Consider the following 22,676-nt stretch of genomic DNA (forward strand, 5'->3'; position numbering starts at 1 on the left):
GCGGAGGTTGTGCGCTTCTCAGTGGAAGATGTACTGTGTCTGGAAATGTTACATGCCATTGTGTGCGTTTTCTCGCCATTCTCCGTCTTCATTCCTTCGAGGATTACCCACTTTCTTTGGGGAGCTCTCTTGTAGTATACGTATGTACAGCCTGACGACATGTGGGCATTGTTTAACTTTTGTTTTTCGTACTGCAAAGTAGTGTGTCAACATTAAGGGATTGAAAACGTTTTTTTATGATTTTCCCTATTTTTTTCCATTTGGGATGGTGTCCCAGCAGTAGTGAGACATGCAACAAATTGGTTTCTTTTCTTCTTCGTGCCGCAATGTGAACCGTGTACAACAGGAGATTTGCAGTTATTTTCCTATTTCCCGGGTGTGGGACGGTGTCCCAACAGTAGTGGGACATGTGGACATACGTCGCCATTTTTTACTGGCTACATTCCGATCTCAACATTATGTAGAAGATAGTAGTAAATTTCTTGTTTTTTCCATCAGGGGATTCTCCACTTTCTTTGAGAGTTCCCTTGCGCAATTTACACTGGGCCTCAATTGATGCACCATTGTATTCGCCAGGTACGATTTTGTTTGTATTATTTTATTCCGACATTGATATCTTTCTTCCTTCTTGAGTTATTGTGCCATAAACATGGTGTGAGTCGATTTTCGCACGCCTGTCACTCGAAAACGGTGCCGATTTCGACATTTTTTCACATGGCATTTTTTCCTTGTTTTTACTTGTCGAATCACCTCCCAAGCGTTGTAACAGGTATTTTGCAACACCCTGTATAATAGTAATTATTGTGCACTAATTGAAAATCAATAAATCCAAGCCCCCACGTGCGCATGAATGACTCATGTCCCTCCCCCTCCCCTACACTTTCCTCTTGATTAATTAACAATAGCGTCACCCCTAGATACCGAATAAAAACCTCATTAATGTAAATTAAAAGGTAATAAAATAGCCTTTATTTAATTCCAATTTTAGTGCTAGGATTTCAACGCTGGCAGGGAAATGGATGTATGTACAAGAAAGAACCCCTACGCAAGATGAAATACAGCAACTTAAAAATGCCTTAACCAGTGTAGCAGGTGCTACAGAGTTTGATGTAGTTAACAGGCCTTGACAACACTTCAAAACACAGTATCCAATTTACCCACTTACCAGGAGATAAGATCTGTAAAGAGAGAAGTAAATCGAATACTCAAGTCAGAGGACATCAAGAACATTCAAGCGGAAATTGCTGTAACTCAAGATACCATCGCTACTTTGCCTAGCAACCAACCAGATAGTCAACGAACTTTATGCATTGTTTGAAGATATCAGAAGTCAGGTACATGATCTTGCGAGCCAATGTACCAAATTGAAACTTGTAGAAAATTTACAGGAGATTATTTCTAACATTAACCTATAAATCAGTACCCTCGAAACAAGTCAAGAATCTGCTTTATCAGGTTTTACCTCGCAACTTCACGATCTCAATGAACAATTTAAACATTTGTATGTCGATGTGAAAATCAAACCCAGCTACGATGAAGTGGTACGTACCATAAACGAATATGAAGAAACGATATTAAACAGATTAGACGATCTCGAATTACGTTAATTTTTCACCGTTGAGATAGTTAGACGTAAGAGTGTACCAAATGTACGAGGGCACTGGACTGATGTTAATGCAGAAAATGTTTACAAAATGTACCCTTACAGTCAGTCTTATGAATTTCTTCTTGATGGCGAAATTAAATTTTTAAAATTTGGCTATGGAAAGAAGGGAAAACATATAGAAGTACCAAAGTTTACCATACAGAGGAAAGATGGCGTCTACAGAGCACTACAGATACCTGTTGCATATTGGGACAAATCTGGAAAGAAATATAAAATACATGAGGATCAAGAATTATCTGTTTTCCCTCTGCAAGCTAATGATCAATTATTTTTTAAGTGAAACAATTATTCCGCGAGGATTACACATTTTATGTCATATTTTCTTATAGAATTCGATGTCAAGACAAGATATAGTTAATGAATTACACAGACCAGCTCGTCGTAACTACAAACGACTAAGTGTGGTAACGAGAGGTGTGAATGAATTCTTTCAGGCTGATCTGATTGAGATGGCTACAGGGACTTTGAAAAATTTGGATAAGATAAATCATGGTTACAAATATATGCTTACAGTTATTGATACATTTAGAAAATATGCATGGGCTGTTCCCTTAAAATCCAAGACTGGTACTTGTGTTACTGAGACTTTTAAGTCGATATTTAGTAAGTGTAGGATACCAAAATATTTGCAGACAGACAGAGGGAAAGAATTTTACAATTCTACATTTGCTAAGTTAATGCAACAACATAATATTAAACATTATTCTACATACTGTGATCTGAAAGCTAGTATAGTGGAACGATTCAACAGAACATTAAAAAATCGCATGTGGAGACAATTTACTCCACAGGGTAAGTGGGGTGCAAATTTTACCCGAGGTAGTTCATAATTACAATAATACAGTACACAGTACTATTCACATGAAACCTGCTGAGGTAACCAAGTCTGATGAGCAACGATTGATTTATACTGTTTATTGTCAAAAATATACATACACTACCAAGAATCCAAAGTTTAAAATAGGGGATCAGGTAAGAATCAGTAAATATAAACAGTTATTCGAGAAGGGATTCACTAAAAATTGGAGTACGGAGTTATTTATTGTATTTCAAATTTTACCAGGGAATAGAAATACGTATATCATAAAAGATAATTATAATAAAATATTGAAGGGGAGATTCTATGAAGAGAAACTCAGTAAAACAAAATATCGAGATACATATCTAATCGAAACAATATTGAAGAAGAAAAATAATAAATTGTATGTGAAATGGTTAGGTCTGCCAGTCAAAAGTTGGATAGAAGCAAACTAGGTGATTCTTTGACACCAACATGGAATGTGGTACACCGTTTACCAGATGTAGTGGAAACTAATAAAAAAAATGGGGAGCTATTACCTGATAACATAAGAAGACTCATTCCAGGTCCATCCTGTGGTGGAAAAATCACTTTGATGGTTGATAATTTTTTGCTTGCCCCCAATTGGATAGATTGGAAAAATAGACACTTGTATGTATTCTCAAAGAGTTTAGAACAATCGAAATACCAACAACTCATGAAGCTGTACGAGAGACTGGGCATAGCTACATTTGCATCAACAATAAAACCTCTCGACCAATGTTTGAAAAATTCTGTTGTGGTGTTGAATGATGTCATTCTGGAAAATCAGAATGAAATTAGAAATTTTTTAACACAGGGTCGTCACAAAGAAATAGACTGCTTTTATTTAGCTCAAACTTATTCCAAAATTCTCAAACAATTACTACGAGATAATACAAACTTAATCTGTTTGTTTCGTCAAGATCACACTAAGTTGAATCATGTATACGATGATTATGTGATAGGAGACTTAAATTACAACCAATTTTCAAAATTCTGTTCATCTTGTTCGAACAAAGACGATTTTGGATTTGGCACCATCGACATTACTCGAAAACCTAACAATGGTAAATTCAGAAATAAAATCAACGACTTTTTGAACGTTGAAACGATAAAAAATAACCATTAATAAAAAAACTAAATATGACAAAACACAAAATTGAAGATAATTCGAAATTACGTTTCAAAGGTTGGAAATCAGAAAATCGAGTTTTTTACGAACAACACAAACGTCAAGAGCAACCCAATATCGATGCGATCAGTGATCTTGGTAAAAGAGATTAAGGGTGTGACAGAACAAAATAAAAATCGCTTAAATGAATTGGTACCTCTTACTGCTAAAATTATGCAGATTTCCCTCCTACGTCTTTGTCTATCATTCACACTCCTCTGATACTCAAGGAACCACCTGCTAAAGCAGCTATAGAAGAAGCAGAGAAAATCGAGTTGGGTCCTCTGGCAAGGGATTACCTAAGTACTGGAATATTCGAAAAAGATGAAGTATTTGTATTGAATCCAACTATGGAAGCTAATGAAGTCGTAGTATGGAAAATTGGCAAATCTAAAGTAACATTCGAAGGGGATAACATAAAAAATAATTTGGGTGGGAGAAACAGCTGGTCCAGATACTGTTCGACAATGGGAGCTCATCACTAAGAAACAACCAACAAATTTTACAGAAGATGATTATCAAAGTTACTCTGAAATTCTGACACTCTCTGATGCTCTGTAACAAAATAACGACGCCAATCAAAAGCAAGTGAAATCGAGCAGTGGTGATAAATACAAAAATCTGATCAAACCCATCTGGAATCAACTCAAAACCGGTAGTGGTATCAAGCAATACAATACTTTACCTAAAGAATTTGTGTGGGTAAACGATGTAAGAAAACTCATAGATAGATTGCTGGTTATAGCAGGGGAAGAAAATGCTGAGAGCAACAACTTCCATAATGAGAAAATGGGTATTGTAAACATGATCAGTGACAAACTAGCTAATTTCATTTTGAACGATCCCAAGGGTATAGGATACTTATTTAAAATTATCAATACTCTACCTCTTAAATTCTGGAATATATCAGAGGGTCTAGGTTTGGTGAATGATATTATTAATCAACTTCTATTCGAATCACACGTACCTGGTTACTAATACTGTGGTCCGGGGTTAAAACTTGAGAAAAGATTAAAAACAGGTGACAGAGGAGTAAATCCTCTCGATGCAGCTTGTAAAGAACATGACATTGCATACAACACACACAAAGATCTGGATGATCGTCATGTGGCTGATCACAAATTAAAAGATGCAGCATTTGGAAGATTTGCTAGCCCCAGGAAAGATGCAGGAGGTAGCGCAAGAAATAGAAAAAAATGGTATACAGATAGCAGCAGTACAGGAAATTATATGGGTTGGAACGGGCAGAATAGACAAAAAAGACTTCACAATGTTTTATAGTGGAACAGAACAAAGGACAGGGCAGAGAGGTACAGGCTTCATAATAACTAATTAAGCAAGAAAAAGTATACTGCAGTTTGTGCCAGTATGTGATAGAATAAGCAAGCTCAGAGTTAAAGGATCATTCAGAAACATAACAATTATAACAGTGTATGCACCTACAGAAGACAAAGGTGATCAAGAGAAAGAAGAATTTTATGATAAGCTGGAGGAAACATTAGAAGAAACACCTAGATATGATTCAATTATTATCATGGGAGATTTTAATGCACAAATTGGCAAGGAGGATAGGAGAAAAGGAATAAGTGGAGTCTATACCTTACATAGAGAAAGCAATAATAATGGCAATCTACTCTATCAGTTTGCAATTAGAAACAAAATGATAATAAAAAGCACGTGTTTCCCACATAAAGATATACATTTGGGGACCTGGAGATCCCCAGATGGAACAACAACAAACCAAATCGACCATGTTTTGGTAGGTCACAGATATTCCTCCTCAATCACAGATATTAGAAGTTGCAGAGGACCTAACTGTGACTCTGACCACTTTCTTTTGAAAGTAAAAGTTCGAGAGAGAATAAGAACAACACAACAGACAGAAAAACTAAAAGGAATAAAATGGAATATGCAGAAGGGGAAAAAAGAAGAAATCAGACAAAGATACCAAGATGCAATAGCTCAAAGAACACAAAGTTGGACAGCAGAGGAGAGGAGCTCAAACGAAAAACACTGGGAGAAAATACAAGGAACTCTAAAAGAAGTAGCAGAAGAAATAATAGGAGAAGATAAACAAGTAGGGGAAAAAATGTGGTTCGATGAGGATTGTGAGAAAGTAATAAAGGAAAAGAACGAAGCTAGACAAAAAATGATACAAAGAAAAACGAGAGGAAATGTCGAAAGGTATCGAGAAAAAAGGAATATAGCTAATAAAACATGCAAACAGAAGAAGAAGGAGATAATGAGGAAACAGCTGATGGAGATAGATGACTTGAGTAGACAAAATGAAACAAGAAAAGTATATACTGCAATCAAAAAAGTAAATAAAGGATACCAACCAAAGGAAATTGGCTATAAGGATAAAAATGGAGCATTGATAGGAGATCAGTATAGAAAATTAGAGAGATGGGCAGAATATTATTAAGAACAACTAGGAAAAGAAGAGGAACTAGTGGGAACAACAGGAATAGATGGATACAATGAGGGAAACATTGAAGACCCACCAACAATGGAGGAGATAGAAATAGCAATTAGAAAAGCGAAAAATAACAAAGCACCAGGAGAAGACGGTATAATAATAGAAATGCTAAAGATGGCAGGACTGACAATGAAAATTGAAATCCATAAACTCCTGGAACGGATCTGGAAAGAAGAACAAATGCCGGAAGGATGGAAAGTTGGAATAATATGCCCAATACACAAAAGAGGGGATCGAACGGAATGTAGAAACTATAGACCAATAATGCTGCTAAATGTGGTGTACAAAGTCCTTACCAGTATTATTAATGAAAGACTGAAGAAATACACTGAAGCTATAGTAGGAGAATATCAATGTGGATTTAGACCAGGCAGGGGTACAACAGATCAATTATTCGTTATACAACAGATAATTGAAAAACACTATGAATATGCAATAGACCTCCTAATTCTATTCATTGACTACAAAAGAGCATTTGATAGTATAAGAAGACCCGAACTGAGTAGAGCTATGCAAGAATTAAAAATCCCCATCAAGTTAATAAATTTAATAGAAATGACAATGAAACAGACCAGAGCAAAAGTGAAAATAGGAAATGAAACAAGTAGAGAATTTCCATATTACAGAGGAGTCAAACAAGGAGATGGACTGTCAACCACACTCTTCATACTAGCATTACACGTGGCCGTTCAAAAGGTAGATAAGAGAGGATCAATTTTTACAAAGAGCACTCAAATATGCGCATATGCAGATGACATTGCAATAATAGCACGAACAGGAAACGATTTAAAGAAAACATACCAGAGATTAGAAGAAACTGCAAACAGGTTAGGACTAGAAACAAATGTCAATAAAACAAAGTACATGATTGTTACCCAAAAACCTGACAAATATATAGAGGAAAGAATAGAAATAAATGGGAAGGAATTTGAAAGAGTCAGGTCATTCCAATACTTAGGGCTGACCATAAATGAACAAAATAAAAAAGAGAGCATGATAAAAGAAAGGATATACATGGGGAATAGAGCATATTATGCAAACATGCAATTATTAAAGAGCAAACTAATAAACAGGAATCTCAAAATTACCATATACAAAACGTTAATAAGACCTATAATAACATATGGTTCAGAGACATGGGTAATGAATAAGATAGAAGAGGAAGCATTGCGCAGATTTGAGAGAAGGGTGAAACGCAAAATATATGGACCGGTTAATGAAAATAATTTCTGGAGAATAAGAACTAATGAAGAAATTAACCATATACTAGGGAAAGAGGATATTGTGAGATTTATTAAATCACAAAGAATGCGGTGGCTGGGTCACGTACAGAGAATGGGAAACGATAGAATGCAAAGGAAAGTGATGCAAGAAAAAATCTATTCAACAAGAAGAAGAGGAAGACCAATGACAAGATGGCTAGATGGTGTCCTGGAAGATTTGCGTCACATGAAGGTGAAAAGGTGGTGGGAGATTGCAGAGGACAGGAATTGATGGAGGCACATAGTTGAGGAGGCCAAAGCCCATGAGGAGCTGTAGCGCCATGTGGTAAGGTAAGCATTTGGAAGATTAACAAGCAGACATGCTTCTTTGGGTGAACGAATAACAGCATTGGGTACAACTATTGCTATGAACACAAAACAAAAATTAGGGTGGGGTTTGTAATAAATAAATATATAGTATAAATACCCTGAAAAATAATATTAAATAATAACAACAACAACATGAAGCCAAAAGGAGTTGTGTACCAAATACCATATCACAATCTTAAAAATTTAAAAATAAATTCGATTTTAACTAAAAAACAACAATAAAAGAAGAGACAATGTATGGCCAAAGGAAATGGAATGAAATTATTACTCAGTACGCCACAATTAAAAATATTGCAAAATACAAGAAAAAACACATAGTGGAGGATTAATATTCAGCATTCCAACTATTTTAGCAGCTTTAGGGGCAGTTGGGAGCTTAGCCGGGGGCAGTGCTGCTATAGCCAAAGCTGTAATTGATTCAAAAAAGAATAAGGCAGAACTAGAAGAGCAGAAGCGTCATAATCTTGCTATGGAGAAAAAATTATGCAGTGGTGTGAAGTCCAGAGCACTCAGAAAATTAAAAAAAGAAGAAGAAGCACTCACGAACCAAGACATTGAATCTTTAGTTAAAATATTAAAATTAAACACTTCAGGGGGGTTTTCATGTCTGATTCTCTCCCTAAAGCTAATCCCCCTTTTTCACGAGAAAGTGGTGTGATCAATTTGGATAAGTCCGAAAACATTGGTAAACACTGGATATGCTATTATAAACAAAATAACAATACTTTTATTTTCGATTCTTTCTTAGGTGTACCCCCTACAGAATTCATTCGTTACTTAAAACATGTTAAGGTTTATTACAACGACGATCGTATTCAAAATTTCGATCAAATTATATGTGGCCATGTTTGCATTACGATGCTCAGTATATTAAATAAAATACCAAACATCAAATTAAAAGATTTTCAATAAGCTGTATTATATATTTAAGATGGGAATTTTTCATCTCCGCAGCGAGACTTTGGTCTTTAAACTACATCTTCACGATGATATTATCTATCCAAAATCCATAGCTCTGAGAGCATTCTACAGTATATATCTAATTCCGAATGTAACTAACTACAACAATACCATATTAGTAGGTAATGAAAAAATTAGTAATCACCCCGGACAGTATAACTTATCTACTTTACAATCTGAACTTACAAACACTGTATTGCTATCTCAAAATTCTGTAACACACAGAGTGGAGATTGTGTCTACCAATGAAACAGTGGATTTATCTAACATGGAGGAACTTCTAGGATTCGAGAAAATAGCAAATTAGAACCAGGTGTTATGCACATAAGTAAATTTACACCAAAATTCTTAGCTATTGAGACATTGAATATTCACTGCAATATTGCCAAAGGTATGATTATCAAAGCTGAAGAAAATTCGATTGGTAGCCACAAAGAAACAGATATTATTGCTACATTTAAACCAAATTCAGAATTTAAGGAACCCATCTTCTATTCCCCAATCCCACCAGTCTATTTCCCTGTTTCTATTGATAAAGTTATTTACATAGAGATAACAATTACGAATGAGAAAAATGAAATCATCATTTTTTCTGGTGCTAATAGCACTGCAATAATAGAAATTAATATTTAAAAATATATAAATATATACCAAGGTGGAAAATATCGAGAGTTATGAATTACAGTCCTTCCCACCAAACAGGAGGATATTTGCAAATTTGGATCAGCCCAACAAAGAGATACAGCATGACATCACGGTGGGGGATGGATTCATTCATCCACATAGATCAGATCTGTATATAAAATTTGATATTGTAAAAGAAAGTAATGGTGAAGGATATCCCCCATCCGGGGCTAATATAAAACTTATAGATAGTTTTGTTCCATTCTTATTCTCGCAAATTGAAATTAAGAAGCATGGTACAGTGATTGACAGGATTGATTGCCCTGGAATTACATCCACTACAGTGGGGACATTAAAACTATCCAAATCAGAGAGTGCATATTATACAGTTGGTGGGTTCAAATCTGGAACAAAAACTCTAGCCAAAAGTCACACAGTACTGTTAACCATAGATTACTATTTGGATTTTTCTCTGATTATAAAGAAATTATGTGGAAAGGTGGTTTGAGTGTCATATTTCGCAGAGCACCCAATGATTATAATGCCATCATGAGATACGAAACTTTAAATGCAGATGGAACAGCTAATGAGGCTAGTTTACCCGAAGCTGCGAGATGTTTGATCCAGTCTATATGAGTTGAATATGAGTCGAATTATGCTCTCAAATATAAAGCCAACATTTTGAAAATATCCTCAAATTCCGATTCAATTTTATACTTATCAATGCATTCAGAAGCCTGTGGAGGGTAAATTTTTTGAATTTCACATTACTAATTAGTTTCAATCTTTATAATACGATATGCCAGAGTTTGTAGCTGTGTTGTTTCAGACAAGGAGAGATGACAATCAGGAAAAATATAGAAGCCAGTTTGATAATTGTAAAGTTAAAAATGTGTATCTGAAGAATGGCAGAAATGAGGTGTTCCCTCGTGAAAATTACAATTTAAACATTGCAGAACAAAATTATTTGAAGTTGTATGAAGCATTTAGTGCTTTTAAGAGAGTGATAGAAGGTAACATAGACATGTATTATAATCCAGATGAGTTCATAGTTCACAGACCAATGTTCTTAATCAATGCATCAAAAAGAAAATTGGTAGTTATGTTTAGCTATATTTGTTGTACTTGATGCATTCGAATCTGGAAAACATGTTGCTATTGATTCTGGTATTGTTTCAAAATCTCCATAGATTGCAAATGGATTTTTTAGCAATGCTTTCAAATTACTAACTTTTACACTTTACACTTTTGGATGAAACATCATATGTCCCAGGAGGGTGGAGAGAGCAATATTTAATATGTTCCTTTAATTTCTCTTCACATGTTTTCCCACCTCTTTCATCAAATTTTGACAAGCATCGATCACATATTACTATTTTACGATGATTTGATGTTATTTGAGTATGTACCAATCGTCCTAGATCCTGTATGAGACAATAGTGTTTCTTGTTTCTCTTTGTAACATATAATAAATGTATAACAAGTGTACCATCTGCTGCTGGATAGTGACGCAGTGTAAAATTTTATTGTTTTTATCAATACAATAAACTTGCACAGCTATTGGTCGATTGTAGTATTCTTCATATTGTTTTTCAAATTTAATAATATCTGAGATATCTACTGGATATTTTATGCCTGACATAGGTTTTTTAAACTCTTCTATATATTCAGGATAATTGTAATTAGAGATACGATATTTATTGTTAGATGCTGGATGAAAATAGGCTATGATGCACTAGAGAAAATATTTTTTATCTTTATTTTGAATATTTATTACAGCATTTTTGTTTTTGATCTGGTCGGGTAATTCAATATAACTTGATCCACCCCCAAGGGAGTAGTATTTTGCTATTTTCAATTCACGTTTATGGTTACTATTACAAAGTGACCATCCCGATCCTCTATCTTGGAATTCTTGGTGTTTTGAGAAAAGTTCTTTAAAAATATTTTTATAAATATCTTGCAAAGAATGAATATCATTACAATATTGAAATAATACATTGGTACGATCTGTACATTCTTTTTCTTCATTTTTAGAATTTCTATAATTTGATGATAAAATAAAATATACTTTGAAAGAACTTATTTCAAGTTTATTTTGAATTGCATTTATAATTTTTGACTCTAACTTTGCTAGAAAATTTGGAATATCTGTATCTTCTTTATTTATGTCTGTTGTGGTATATATTTTTGTACACAAAATTTCTTGTTTTTGGTTATTATTCATTTTATTTATTTTTTCTTTTTATATAATTAGTATATATATAATTATATATATATATTTTAAAAAAGAAGTGTTATATATATTTTTAAAAAAATTCAATATATTTTTGGTTTTATATATTTAATTTCTATTTTTTTAAAAATGTTAAAATAATTTATACTCAATAAAAATAATTATAAATTTTATATGTTATTAACATTATACCCTTTGATGTGCATATATATTTTTATGAATATAGCTTTTTGCTTTTATTTTTAAAAAAATTACAGACATGTACATTTTTCAGACGTACATGATTTCAGAATATATATATATATATTTGGAAGAAATAATTATATATATACTGCCACTGGTAATAACTTTTTATCAGTATCTACATTTTTTATTACATATTCACTGCACTGTACTGTACAGCAAGTGCTGTACACATCTATTTTCTTTGTGATAATTGTAAATGCTTGCTTGAAATATAATGATTTAGGCTGAAAAAGTAAATTTTGCTCTATAGAAATATGTGATTATAAATGCTTGCTTGAAATATAACAATTTTGGCTTAAAAAGTAAATTTTGCCCTATAGAAATATGAAATTAAGCTTTTAATAAAAAAAACATAATTATTTTTTACACTATAAAAATGATAAAAATTGTATTTTTTGGATCTTTCCCCCTTAGAAAATCAGCTGAAATCAGAGTAAAATAAATAAATAGCAAATAAATGTTTGCAAACGTACCATTTTATCTTCTGGTAAACACATAGCAATCTGCTTACGAGAATAGGAAGGTTAAACTTGACGAGTCGGCGTAGAGGAAGTCTCCACTTGCGGGGATTAGAGGAGCAGACAGGCTGGGTAGGGACACACGTTGGAAATTGAGTGGAGAGGGTCAGGACAAGGCCATCTTCAGGTTCAGGCCACAGCTCTCAGTCAAGATGTCACCATCTGGAGGCGATGGTCTTAACGCTGTAAACCCTTTTTTACCGTAGATAATTAAGGTATATTTATTTCTTTTATGAAGTTAAATTTTGACATTTACCCTCCCGACGAATATAGAAGAAAAATGTATAATATTGAATATTTACACCAAAATTTTCATTCAGGCCACCACAAAAATTCCTACCATTGTACAAAGAAAGAGTTGAAAGCCGTTAGAAACTTCCTGGCGGAAAAATTTAAACATTGTATATATTTGAAAAATATTATCGGGAATATTTGTAAGCTATAGTAAAACTCGTAACCGCTTTTGTATGAACTTTTGTATGTAAAATCAATTGATTAAATAAAAAAAAAAACATGTTAGGTTGACCGTAAACTTTCCAAGTTGCCTAATCAATTAAATTGTCTTTAACTTTACCAAAATTAATCAACCAGATAATGCACATCTGCTTAGCTATACAATCTCAATACAAAAGCTTAATTTCTGTATCCTTGCAGCAAAAGCGAAACAAATTGGTACAAGGGCAATGTTACATTTCTGTGAATAAAAACTAAACCTAAATCATTTGTCATATTGTAATTTCGATCCTAATGACTTTATTGAACGAAAGATAATAAACAAATTCAATCTTTTCATTGTCGTTAGTAAGATCTGTGACAATAACTTAAGAGTTTCATTGAAAAAAAAAGCAGACAAATATTTCGATCTTAGCGTTCACGTGGGATATAAACATTTGGAATATTTCCTTACACTGTTTTTACATTCTGTTAATAACATCGTGAAGAATGTTAATAAATTATGAAACAATAAACATTATCACTGATTTAATAATCAAAGTTACGAACATTGAAGCTTCACAAAGACAAAAAATAAAAAGCAGTTCATATGAAACAGTTTTATAAAATTTAACACATTTGTAGTTCATATTAACATAGCTAGGTAACAAAATGATTTCTGTGTGAAAACATTTGTATTTGAAACGCAAGTAATATATTCGTGGATAGTATTACACACGAATATTTCATAGAAATTCTTGTTACATCGCACCCTTGTATTTGAATGTACAACATATCTTCCGATTAGCATAAAGAAGCATAAAGCGGGATAAGATAAGAATGTAAATGTACACATGTATCAACTTTGCCCCGTTGTATAGTTTTCTTTTATTAAGAACATTTTGAAACTGAAAATTTGTGTAAATAATATGAAAATTTTATCGAATGCTTGCATAAAATTTACACTAACAAATTGCTTTAGTAGACACGAACGTAATATTTTAAACGTTGGCTAAATCTTGAAACCAATTAATTTGCAATCATAAACAATAATCTTAACGTTAACCAACGTTTGTAATAATTCAAGGTATATTATTTAATATTTCTAAAAAAGAATGTTGACAAGAGATAAAACATGACCACATTCAAGAGTATATTAGATGCCCATTCTGTACACATGAAATGTTTACATCATGAACTATTACTTTTATTTATTAATGAGTATAAAACCTTTGTTACTTAACTTGTACCTTTTCGTAGGGACCGAATCACATGGAATTCTCCTAAACATTTCTCATTTTCGGCAACATGTTGAAGAAATATGAACGTTACTCTTACCTGTTTCATCATAATTGCCTCTGCAATTGAGCACACAACACTTATACACCATACCTCTTGCACATTTAAGCATATTTACACGTCTTGTAAACTCGATTACAGTTCCTAAATTTGTATTACAATTCCATATTCACTAAGAAGGTTCAACATTGATTTCGAAGAAGCAAATCAAACATGACGGCTATCTCGCCTCCAGTTGATGACGCTTAGTCACGTGACCGGAGCAAGCCATAAGGCTTTCAGATTGAGAAGGGAATTGTAAGAAGGAACTTGGAGAGTCTTGGAAGGAGTGTAGTCAACCTGACTTAGGTCAACAAGCTGCAAAGCCTAGAGAAAGTACAGTTTTATTTCACACTTCGAACTTTGATTTGGCATCTATCTTCTAATTGTAGACAGGTATTTATCCTAATCACACCATGCATGATTCAGGTTTGAAAGTTCTAAAATCCACAGAGTGACTATTTTCCATTTCAGTTTGCTTTGGTTAGTGTATTTATTTCAGGATTACCCTTCGAAGCTAAACATTCAGACTTGTCCTCATGACAAGTGCTTTTAACATCTGAGAATGAATGATAACTATACGACGCACGGTTTTAGAAGCGATATCGGGCGGAGCCACGCAGAGGGTGTGCGTGGCGACCAGCCAATGGCAGGAGTGCAACGTTGTACAGTTAGGAGACTGCGGCCCGCGAGTTAAACGCCGTGTTCTGTATTTTTCTTGCGCGCAAGAAGTTTTCATAAAACTCGCCACTTTAAGGTTCATCATAAGATGGGGCACAACATTTTGAACCTGACTGTACAAGTCCCATGAATTTCCGTCGCCTACAGCCGGAGTTATCGTTTCTCGAAGAAACACGGGGAACAACACGTCTCAACACACACAATGACACTTTCGTTTTCCTTCCGTGTTCCGTCTGTTGCTTTTACGTTGCCACCGTGTTGACCCCGATGAGTTGTTGTCTTGGTATAGCTATGGGTGTCAAATTCGGCTGAATATGCACAATGACCTTTCATTGTCTTGTGTGTTCACAAACATTGTGAGATAATTTTACTCGTACGGCATGAAGAACAGTTGTGAGATGATTCAATACAGCCCTTATTGATTGATTTATTTTACTTCGCTTTTTCTGCCACTTTTGGCTAATTTACGAAGATGGGGATGAGTGATGATATGATGAAATTGATGAATGGACACTCACAAATATCCATGCCCGGGTCTGGATTCGAACCCGGGACCCCTGGCGTCGAAGCGCGATGCGCAATACAGCCCTTATGCTCGATAGTTGTGCAATAGTGTGTGTGTTGCGTGAGTGTCGCGCCGGCGCCATTCTGGAGTGGTTAGCATATCGCTCTACGACGCCAGGAGTCCCGGGTTCGAATCCCGGCCTGGACATGGATGTTTATGAACGTCCCTTCATCAATTTCATTATATCATCACTCATTTCGATCTTCGCAATTAGCCAAAAGTGACAGAAAAGCAAAGTAAAATAAAGCGAATCAAATCAAATTAATAATGTCGCTCTCGAAACCTAGGACGTACCAGTAGTACAGGTACCAAAGGTAAATACTCGTATTACATTCACAAGGCAGAAATCTTAGTTTTAAAGCTTATTCTTACTTCAAGGGATTGGCGTTCGCAAGACGTGTGTGCTGAAACAGTGTTTTCTCAGAGTCGAGAACTTAAGGCTAAAGCGTGTGGTGTATGTGTGCATACTGTGTTGCGCATTATAAAACAGGGTAAAGTATCTACCACAGAAATCGGCGAACCACTATTCAAATCTCCTGGGAAACATGCCAGAAAACAGAAACTAGAGCGATGATGATGACCTTGCAGTTCCCCTACATTAAATACGTACCTTCAAACTTCTTTCAGGTACGAGTTTCTCTTATATGCTGCAGTGATATGATACAATCCTGTGTAGAATTCGTCACTATATATTTCATTGTACTAAAATATCACGTGCATGCATTATAAAAAGCTGAATATTGGACACAGCGAATTATCTGCGTTTCCCTTCCGCTAGCAGTTGGTTTGGCAACAGCGCGACAGCACTGGCTGCGTATTGGCTGAACTCATGTTCCTTCTAAAAGCGTACGCCGTATAACTACATCACACATAAATCACTTGGGAGTGGCAGGGTCGATCCCTCATACCTCAGGATATGAACGATATATATATATGTTACTTATAGTATTCAGTCTTGTAAAATATAAAACATTGTGGATATATTATATTATTATTCTACAATTGTATCTAAAAATATTAACTTAAATATTTATATAGTCTTTGTAGCTGAAGTTTGGACATGTTAGTGATAATGGCAATTAACGTTGATCTTCCCTTAGTGCCAAGGGGATATGGGTATTGGAAACTGATGATGAATTTAAAGGAGCATTTCATGAGCAATGGAGAATTTGGAAGCGCATCGCCTTCGACATACTGACATCCTTCGTTAGTGGGATGAAATTCTAAAACCGGCAGTTAAACGTTTCTGTATATCATTCTGTAAAGAGAGGTCTCGTGACTGGAATAATAAATATCACTTTTATTATCGTGTGTTGCGTGAAATAATATAAGAAGCATCGGACGACCGGTTCATAAGGAAATTAAACGTATACAGGCAATACTCTTAAACATGACCGCCCACAAACGTATGGGTGTAAAAATTCGAAGTAGACTCCCTCAGTTTGACCCTGAAGAAGCTGTGTCGATTAGTCACGTGATACAAGAACGACAAAATGCACAACGGAAACTCATTACTGAACTCGCAGATGGAGCAGTTAATAAAACCAAAGCACCTAAGGACATACAACGTACAATAAATGAGCATTTTGTTAGGATGTTTTTGCAGCACCAACCTGCCAATTCAAATTATGATTCTGTTGTGGATGCAGTTACGTAAGTAATTTCCGATGATGATAGAACTAAGCTTGATGAGGATTTCACATTCGAAGAAGTATATAAAGCGGTGAAAGTGGCAAAGCCTTTCTCCGCCCCTGGTGGGGATGGGCTTCCTACATGCTTCTTTCAAACATTTTGGACGCTAGTGGGGCCGACTTTAACTGAGTGGGTCAACGCGGCCCATCAACATAAAATGCAACATAAAATGGGCAAGGCTTCCAAGACAGGTATTATAGTATTAGTACCGAAATGTGCAAAGCCGACAGAGATCACTCATTATCGCCCCATTACACTCCTGTGCACCGACTATACAATTTTCACACGGTGTATGCTTGCACGTTTAATGCCGCACTCAATCAACTTGGTGGGGGACATGCAATATGTACATGGTGAAAATAAAACATTTATGCAGTGTTGCAAACGCTGCGTGACGTGGTTACCAGTAATCAAAATAAGAAAAATTAAAATGAAATTAAAATGATCAAGCGATTTTAGCTTTGGACTTCGAACGTGCGTTTGATTTGCTGAATCATAATTATATGTTTCATGTTTTCCACAAAAGGGGCATACGGGGGACTTTTCTCGCAGCCCTGCAAGGGCTATATAACAATGCTGAATCGAAAATACAGATTAATGGTTTTCTGACAAAATCGCTTAGCACTGGTACATGTATCCGACAGGGAGATCCCTTATCCATGTTGGCTTTTTGTATTTCCCTGCTTGCCTCTTTGGAAGCACGGTTACAAGGCATAACTATTGTGTCAAAGTCGCTAAAAGTTTTAGCTTATGCGGATGATGTCAGTATTTTAGTTCAGTCACCTGTTGATGTGGACACGGTTCATAAACTATCGACGGAATTTGGGGTGTATTCAGGTTTTCACATAAATGTAAAAAAAATCTTGTTTGATGTTTTTAAATAATTCCCACCACACACACCAGTTCATCACTTCCCTGTTGTAAACATCTTAAAAATACTCGGTGTAGTTTTTACGCCTTCTTTGCAAGGAATGATACAAGGAAATTATGATCCAGTGATTGGGAGTGTAAAAGCAGTGCTACAAATTAATAAGTTTCCAAACATTAGCTTGCAATCACTTGTCACGTTTGTTAATGTATATGCTCTTTCGAAAGTGTGGTTTATAGCCAAAATACTTCCGATGCGAATGGTTGATGTAACAAAACTGAAAAGTGCAGTGAACAGGTTTGTGTGGAATGGGCAGCTGTTACGTGTAAATCACGAGACCTTGTGTTTACATAACATAATGGTGGGAGAGGCTTGAATCTTGCACACGTGCACCACAAGAGCCAGGCGCTCAGCATTCAAGCGGACATAGATACGAAGATTCAGAGCCCTGATAGCCTTACTAGTCATGTTCTTCGAGACTGCTTGGCCCATATACAGTTGGATTCCCTCATATACGTCACTAACCTCCCCCACAACCTTAGGTACCTCCGTGATACCTTAGTAGAGATCTGCTATGGTTTGTTACAAACTCCTACCCTGCCTGTTCCAGTGGTGTCGCAAATGTACAGAGGAATGCGTGTAGTGTCTCAACAGGCGGTTAAAATAGTTTCAAGACACCCGGAAGTTCGTTGGCCTGTGGTGGGAAAAATATATACGCGAGGCATCTCCCAAACAAAAATACGATCGGCGTGGTTCGTTATAGTGCATCAAATACTGCTGACTCGAGTGAAACTCTATGATCTGCACATGACAGATTCATCATTATTGGATTTATTTGTTGTTTTAAGTCTACTTTATGCACAGTAAGGCTATTCGGGACTGGACCTACAGTTTAAAGTGGGATCCGAACCACTATGTACCTCCATCGGGAATCGAACCCGGGACCCCTTGGTTACAAGGCGACGACGCTTCCACTGCGCCATCGGGGAGGCCAGATTCATCATTATGTTTAATATGTAACGTGCCTGATAGTTTAGTGCATAAGCTCAGTGAATGCTTAATAACCACTACGTCATGGAAATATGTTGCGAAACTCGTAAGTGTCATCTGTCGTAGCAATGAGAAGAATATTACAATTCATCATCTTCTGTTTCCCAATTTTAGTTATTACCCAAAAAAGAAACAGAACATTGTACTGTGGTTACTGGGGCACTATGCTTGGTTTGCCTCTACTTATCAGCAACTTGACTTTCATGAACAATTTGTGCATTACTTAAGGCACACATCTCAACATATTTCGGCAAACAAAAAGAACAATGTCTATGCGAATTTTCTAAATGTAATATATCCTAGTTTGTAATAACATGTATAGTAATCACGAAAAGTTTGTTATAATCAGATGTAAAAGAAAAGAAAAGAAAAGTGGTTAGAGAAATGGCACGGTATGCCAGAGACGCGGGTTCGAGTCGTGATCGAACCTGCATTTTTTGCTGAAAATTTCTACAGATGTTCGTGTTCGTCTGTCCTGAATGAAAAAAAGTATTGAGATTATAATTGATACGAGTTTGATGTGTGCTGAAGGCTGCCGCTTAGAGGTTTTCCTTTAAAGAAAAAAGTCGGTAGGGTGTCTGACTGCCGCGCGGGAGACCGGAGTTTGATTCATAAGGTCTAAGGTCGAAATTTTTCCGGCCTTGTCCCCGCATAAAGCGGCCCCTGGTCTCATCCAGCCCCGCAGGTAAAGGAGGACGGAGTGTGGTGCTGATCACATCGCCTCAAAAATGGCCGCAATCGAGAATGTGTGGGGCCCTAACCCCACATCCCCTAAATATACCTTCATGGCAAGGAAACTAACTATACTTCTATTGGATTGAATTGATTTGTTGTTTTAAGTCCACTTAATGCACAGTAAGGCTAATCGGGACTGGACCTTCAGTTTAACGTGTGATCCGAACCACTACAACGGGAATCGAACTCGGGACCCCTTGCTTACAAGGCGACGACGCTACCTACCACTGCGCCATCGGGGAGGCCTATACTTCTATTATCTTCTGGCTCTCGATAATAGACAGTGAATTATGACATTATTTGTACGCTTTGTTTGTGTTTGTAGGGGCTGTTAATATTTGATTTCCGGTTCTATCCACTACCTAGGTAGGATATCTGGGAATAGGAGGCGTTAATTTTGTTCCTTTTCAACAGTTAACATATTTGATGTATGGAATTCAAAAGCTTGAGGAAATCAGGTAGTTTTTCGTGTGTGGGTGGCCATATTAGGAATGTATCATCCACATACCTAACCCATTTCTTGGGTTTTCTGGTGCTTTGGTTGAGGGCTCTCTGTTCAAAGTGTTGCACATATTTGTGATATTGGTGAACCAAGTGCCATACACATCCTGCAAAGAATAATCGTAATTTGTTCAGTTGAAGACTAGAGGAGAGGTGCTCACTCGTAACATAATATTCGGATCAGAATAGTTAAGAGCTGTAGACAATGGATAGTTTCCAATTAACATTGCGTGCCAACATACAACCAATGTCAGTAACATTTAGAAAATTATTAATTTAATATGTGCCTTAAATTGACGCAAATACGATACCTTTAGTAATACCATTCCCCTTTTAACAAATTAACACCACATCCTTTTAATCACTTTAACTTGATTTGATATTATGAAAAATATCGATAGTATTCTTCGTTCTGGAACAGTTTAATCGACATTGTAGAAAACTTCAATTAGTATAAATTAAAAAACAAACTAAGCTATTATGTCGTTAAAGCATGCAAATTACGAACTTGAATAAAACCTGATCCCCCAAAAAATATTCCTGTCAAAAATAAGTTATTTCTTGTCCTTGTAACTGGCTCTTCTGTTGTTATAGTAATGCTCTTCTGTGTGAAATATCTTGATCATAGAAGAGGTAACAATGGTATTTTAAACTTTGTTACACAAAATTCAGAGGATTCATTTCCAGTAGCATAGAACGAAGGGGGAATAACTTCGCACTTCCGTTTGTTAGTTCTAAGACCTAATCTAAAATATATTTTGTGGCCAATAAACTACCTCCCAACAAACATGGAAATTAATTTCAATTAATATTACCATATTATTTCACTGAATCTTAAGGTAGTTTATTGTAGTTTCTACGGGACCCGCTGTACTCGATGTTGTCTTCTTCACTGAGATTTTGCAGAGTTATAATCCTGTTTCCTGGAAACTTTAATCTACCCAAGTCGTTACTTGTTTGTTTGAGTTTGGTTTCATGTCAACGTTATACACGAAAATGCTACTACGGACTGGACCTACAGTTTAAACTGTACATTATGTACCTCCAACATTTTCGGTTCGAACTAAGGACACTTTGATTACAACCTTATCACTACGTCATCAGGGAGGTCAAATGCCGAAATTATATTCATAGATAATCGTAATTCTTCAGTTTAGCTTAGTGGGAAGAAATCGCTATAACGATCCTAGATTTGCGTTGACTCTTTTGGTTATTTACCATCCCTTTTGTGATAGTTTTAGCAAATCGCGACGCTTAGGATGAGTAATGAAATGATGAAACTGATGAACCCTGCTGTCATAACGCGCTATGATATACGGCATCCTCCCAGGATGAAACCTCTGAGATAATATATTTGGTAACTATCTCGTTATTTTCTGCAAATTAAAAAGAAAAATTCAGTTTTACTACATAAATATAAAGCAAAGCATTAATGTTCATAATTTGAGGGTTTTTACTAATTTATGTCCTAAATGCATGCATTAAGAATAAAGTCACCTAAGTATTTCGTCATTGAAATCTATAGTATCAGAAAATTTAAAAACTTTGGAACTGATTAAACATAAAATTTAAGAGGAGCATTTCATGTGAAAATGCTGCTGAACTTCAATTTTTAAAATTAATTCAGTGCTGTAACTTTATCATATCTTGTGAGTGATCAATATAAAATTTTCTGTATTGTCAAGTATTACACATAATTAAGATAGAAACTAGAAGTTATTTTACATATTATTCGTTTATTTTAACTTTTTGACTTAGTTCTGCTTTCTATTGTGTTCCACCCGTGACACCGAAAAAAAATATTTCTCCTTTAACTGTTACATTTCCTCCTCAACTCCACTAGAATATTCAAAGGTCAATTTCCTTCTCACATTATCTAAAACAATTTATTTTTCAACATTTGGCAATTCACAGAAATTAAAATAAATTTCTTATTAAGTGAAGAGGCAGTGTTTCGTCTGTTTCATCCGTGACAAAATTGTTCACTTGTAACTACAAATCTGGGAAAGTATTATGAGGCTAGTTATGTTTAATCAACAGTGTTAAGTCTGAACAGGAACTGTAAGAAAATAACTATCAGTAGAAGAGTTCATATAATATCAGAAATGTAGTCCGCGTGTTCCACCAGTGACAATGGAATACGGCAACAGTAAATGAGAACTTGGCCTACAACTCGTGTAGTTATCAGTTTGTTTTCAACACCTTGGACTTTCATTTTTTATGCACCTTGCTCGAGCCCTTGATAGTAAACGCTTCTTTGATAACGTATCTGTCTGAAACGTGTTCACCTTGTGAAATTCAATCATCAGTTCTTCGTAGTCGTATGTAAAGCTGCGTTAGCAATAACCTTTAAAAACCGGTTGAAACCAACTACACAACTTAGTGAAGTACTACAAATCCACATCAATTTAAGTATGTCTTTTGCTTCTTGTAAACAATAATCTGCATTACGATGGCCTCAGCCGAAGAGAGAGGTACGTTGACAGAGTAACTCTACTTGTT

General features: G+C 35.5%; 1 protein-coding gene across 1 annotated transcript; it reads left to right on the top strand.

Moving 5' to 3' along the window:
- The first annotated feature begins 4,786 nt into the window (after positions 1 to 4,786).
- LOC145982313 (protein CFDP2-like) lies at positions 4,787 to 6,082 on the top strand. The gene is made up of 2 exons (XM_083115873.1): positions 4,787 to 4,967; positions 5,103 to 6,082. Exons 1-2 carry the CDS (start codon positions 4,787 to 4,789, stop codon positions 6,080 to 6,082), a joined length of 1,161 nt encoding a protein of 386 aa, XP_082971999.1.
- Positions 6,083 to 22,676: the final 16,594 nt, after the last annotated feature.

Source organism: Lepisma saccharinum, unplaced genomic scaffold (assembly GCF_977018435.1).
Source record: "Lepisma saccharinum unplaced genomic scaffold, izLepSacc3.1 HAP1_SCAFFOLD_93, whole genome shotgun sequence".
NCBI lineage: Eukaryota > Metazoa > Arthropoda > Insecta > Zygentoma > Lepismatidae > Lepisma > Lepisma saccharinum.

Excerpts from the sequence above, each read along its gene's own strand:
- LOC145982313 (XM_083115873.1), top strand. The coding sequence starts at position 4,787 with ATGCAGCATTTGGAAGATTTGCTAGCCCCAGGAAAGATGCAGGAGGTA. Across the intron at positions 4,968-5,102 it reads ACAAAGGACAGGGCAGAGAG|AAGACAAAGGTGATCAAGAG; the intron begins GTACAGGCTTCA and ends ATGCACCTACAG.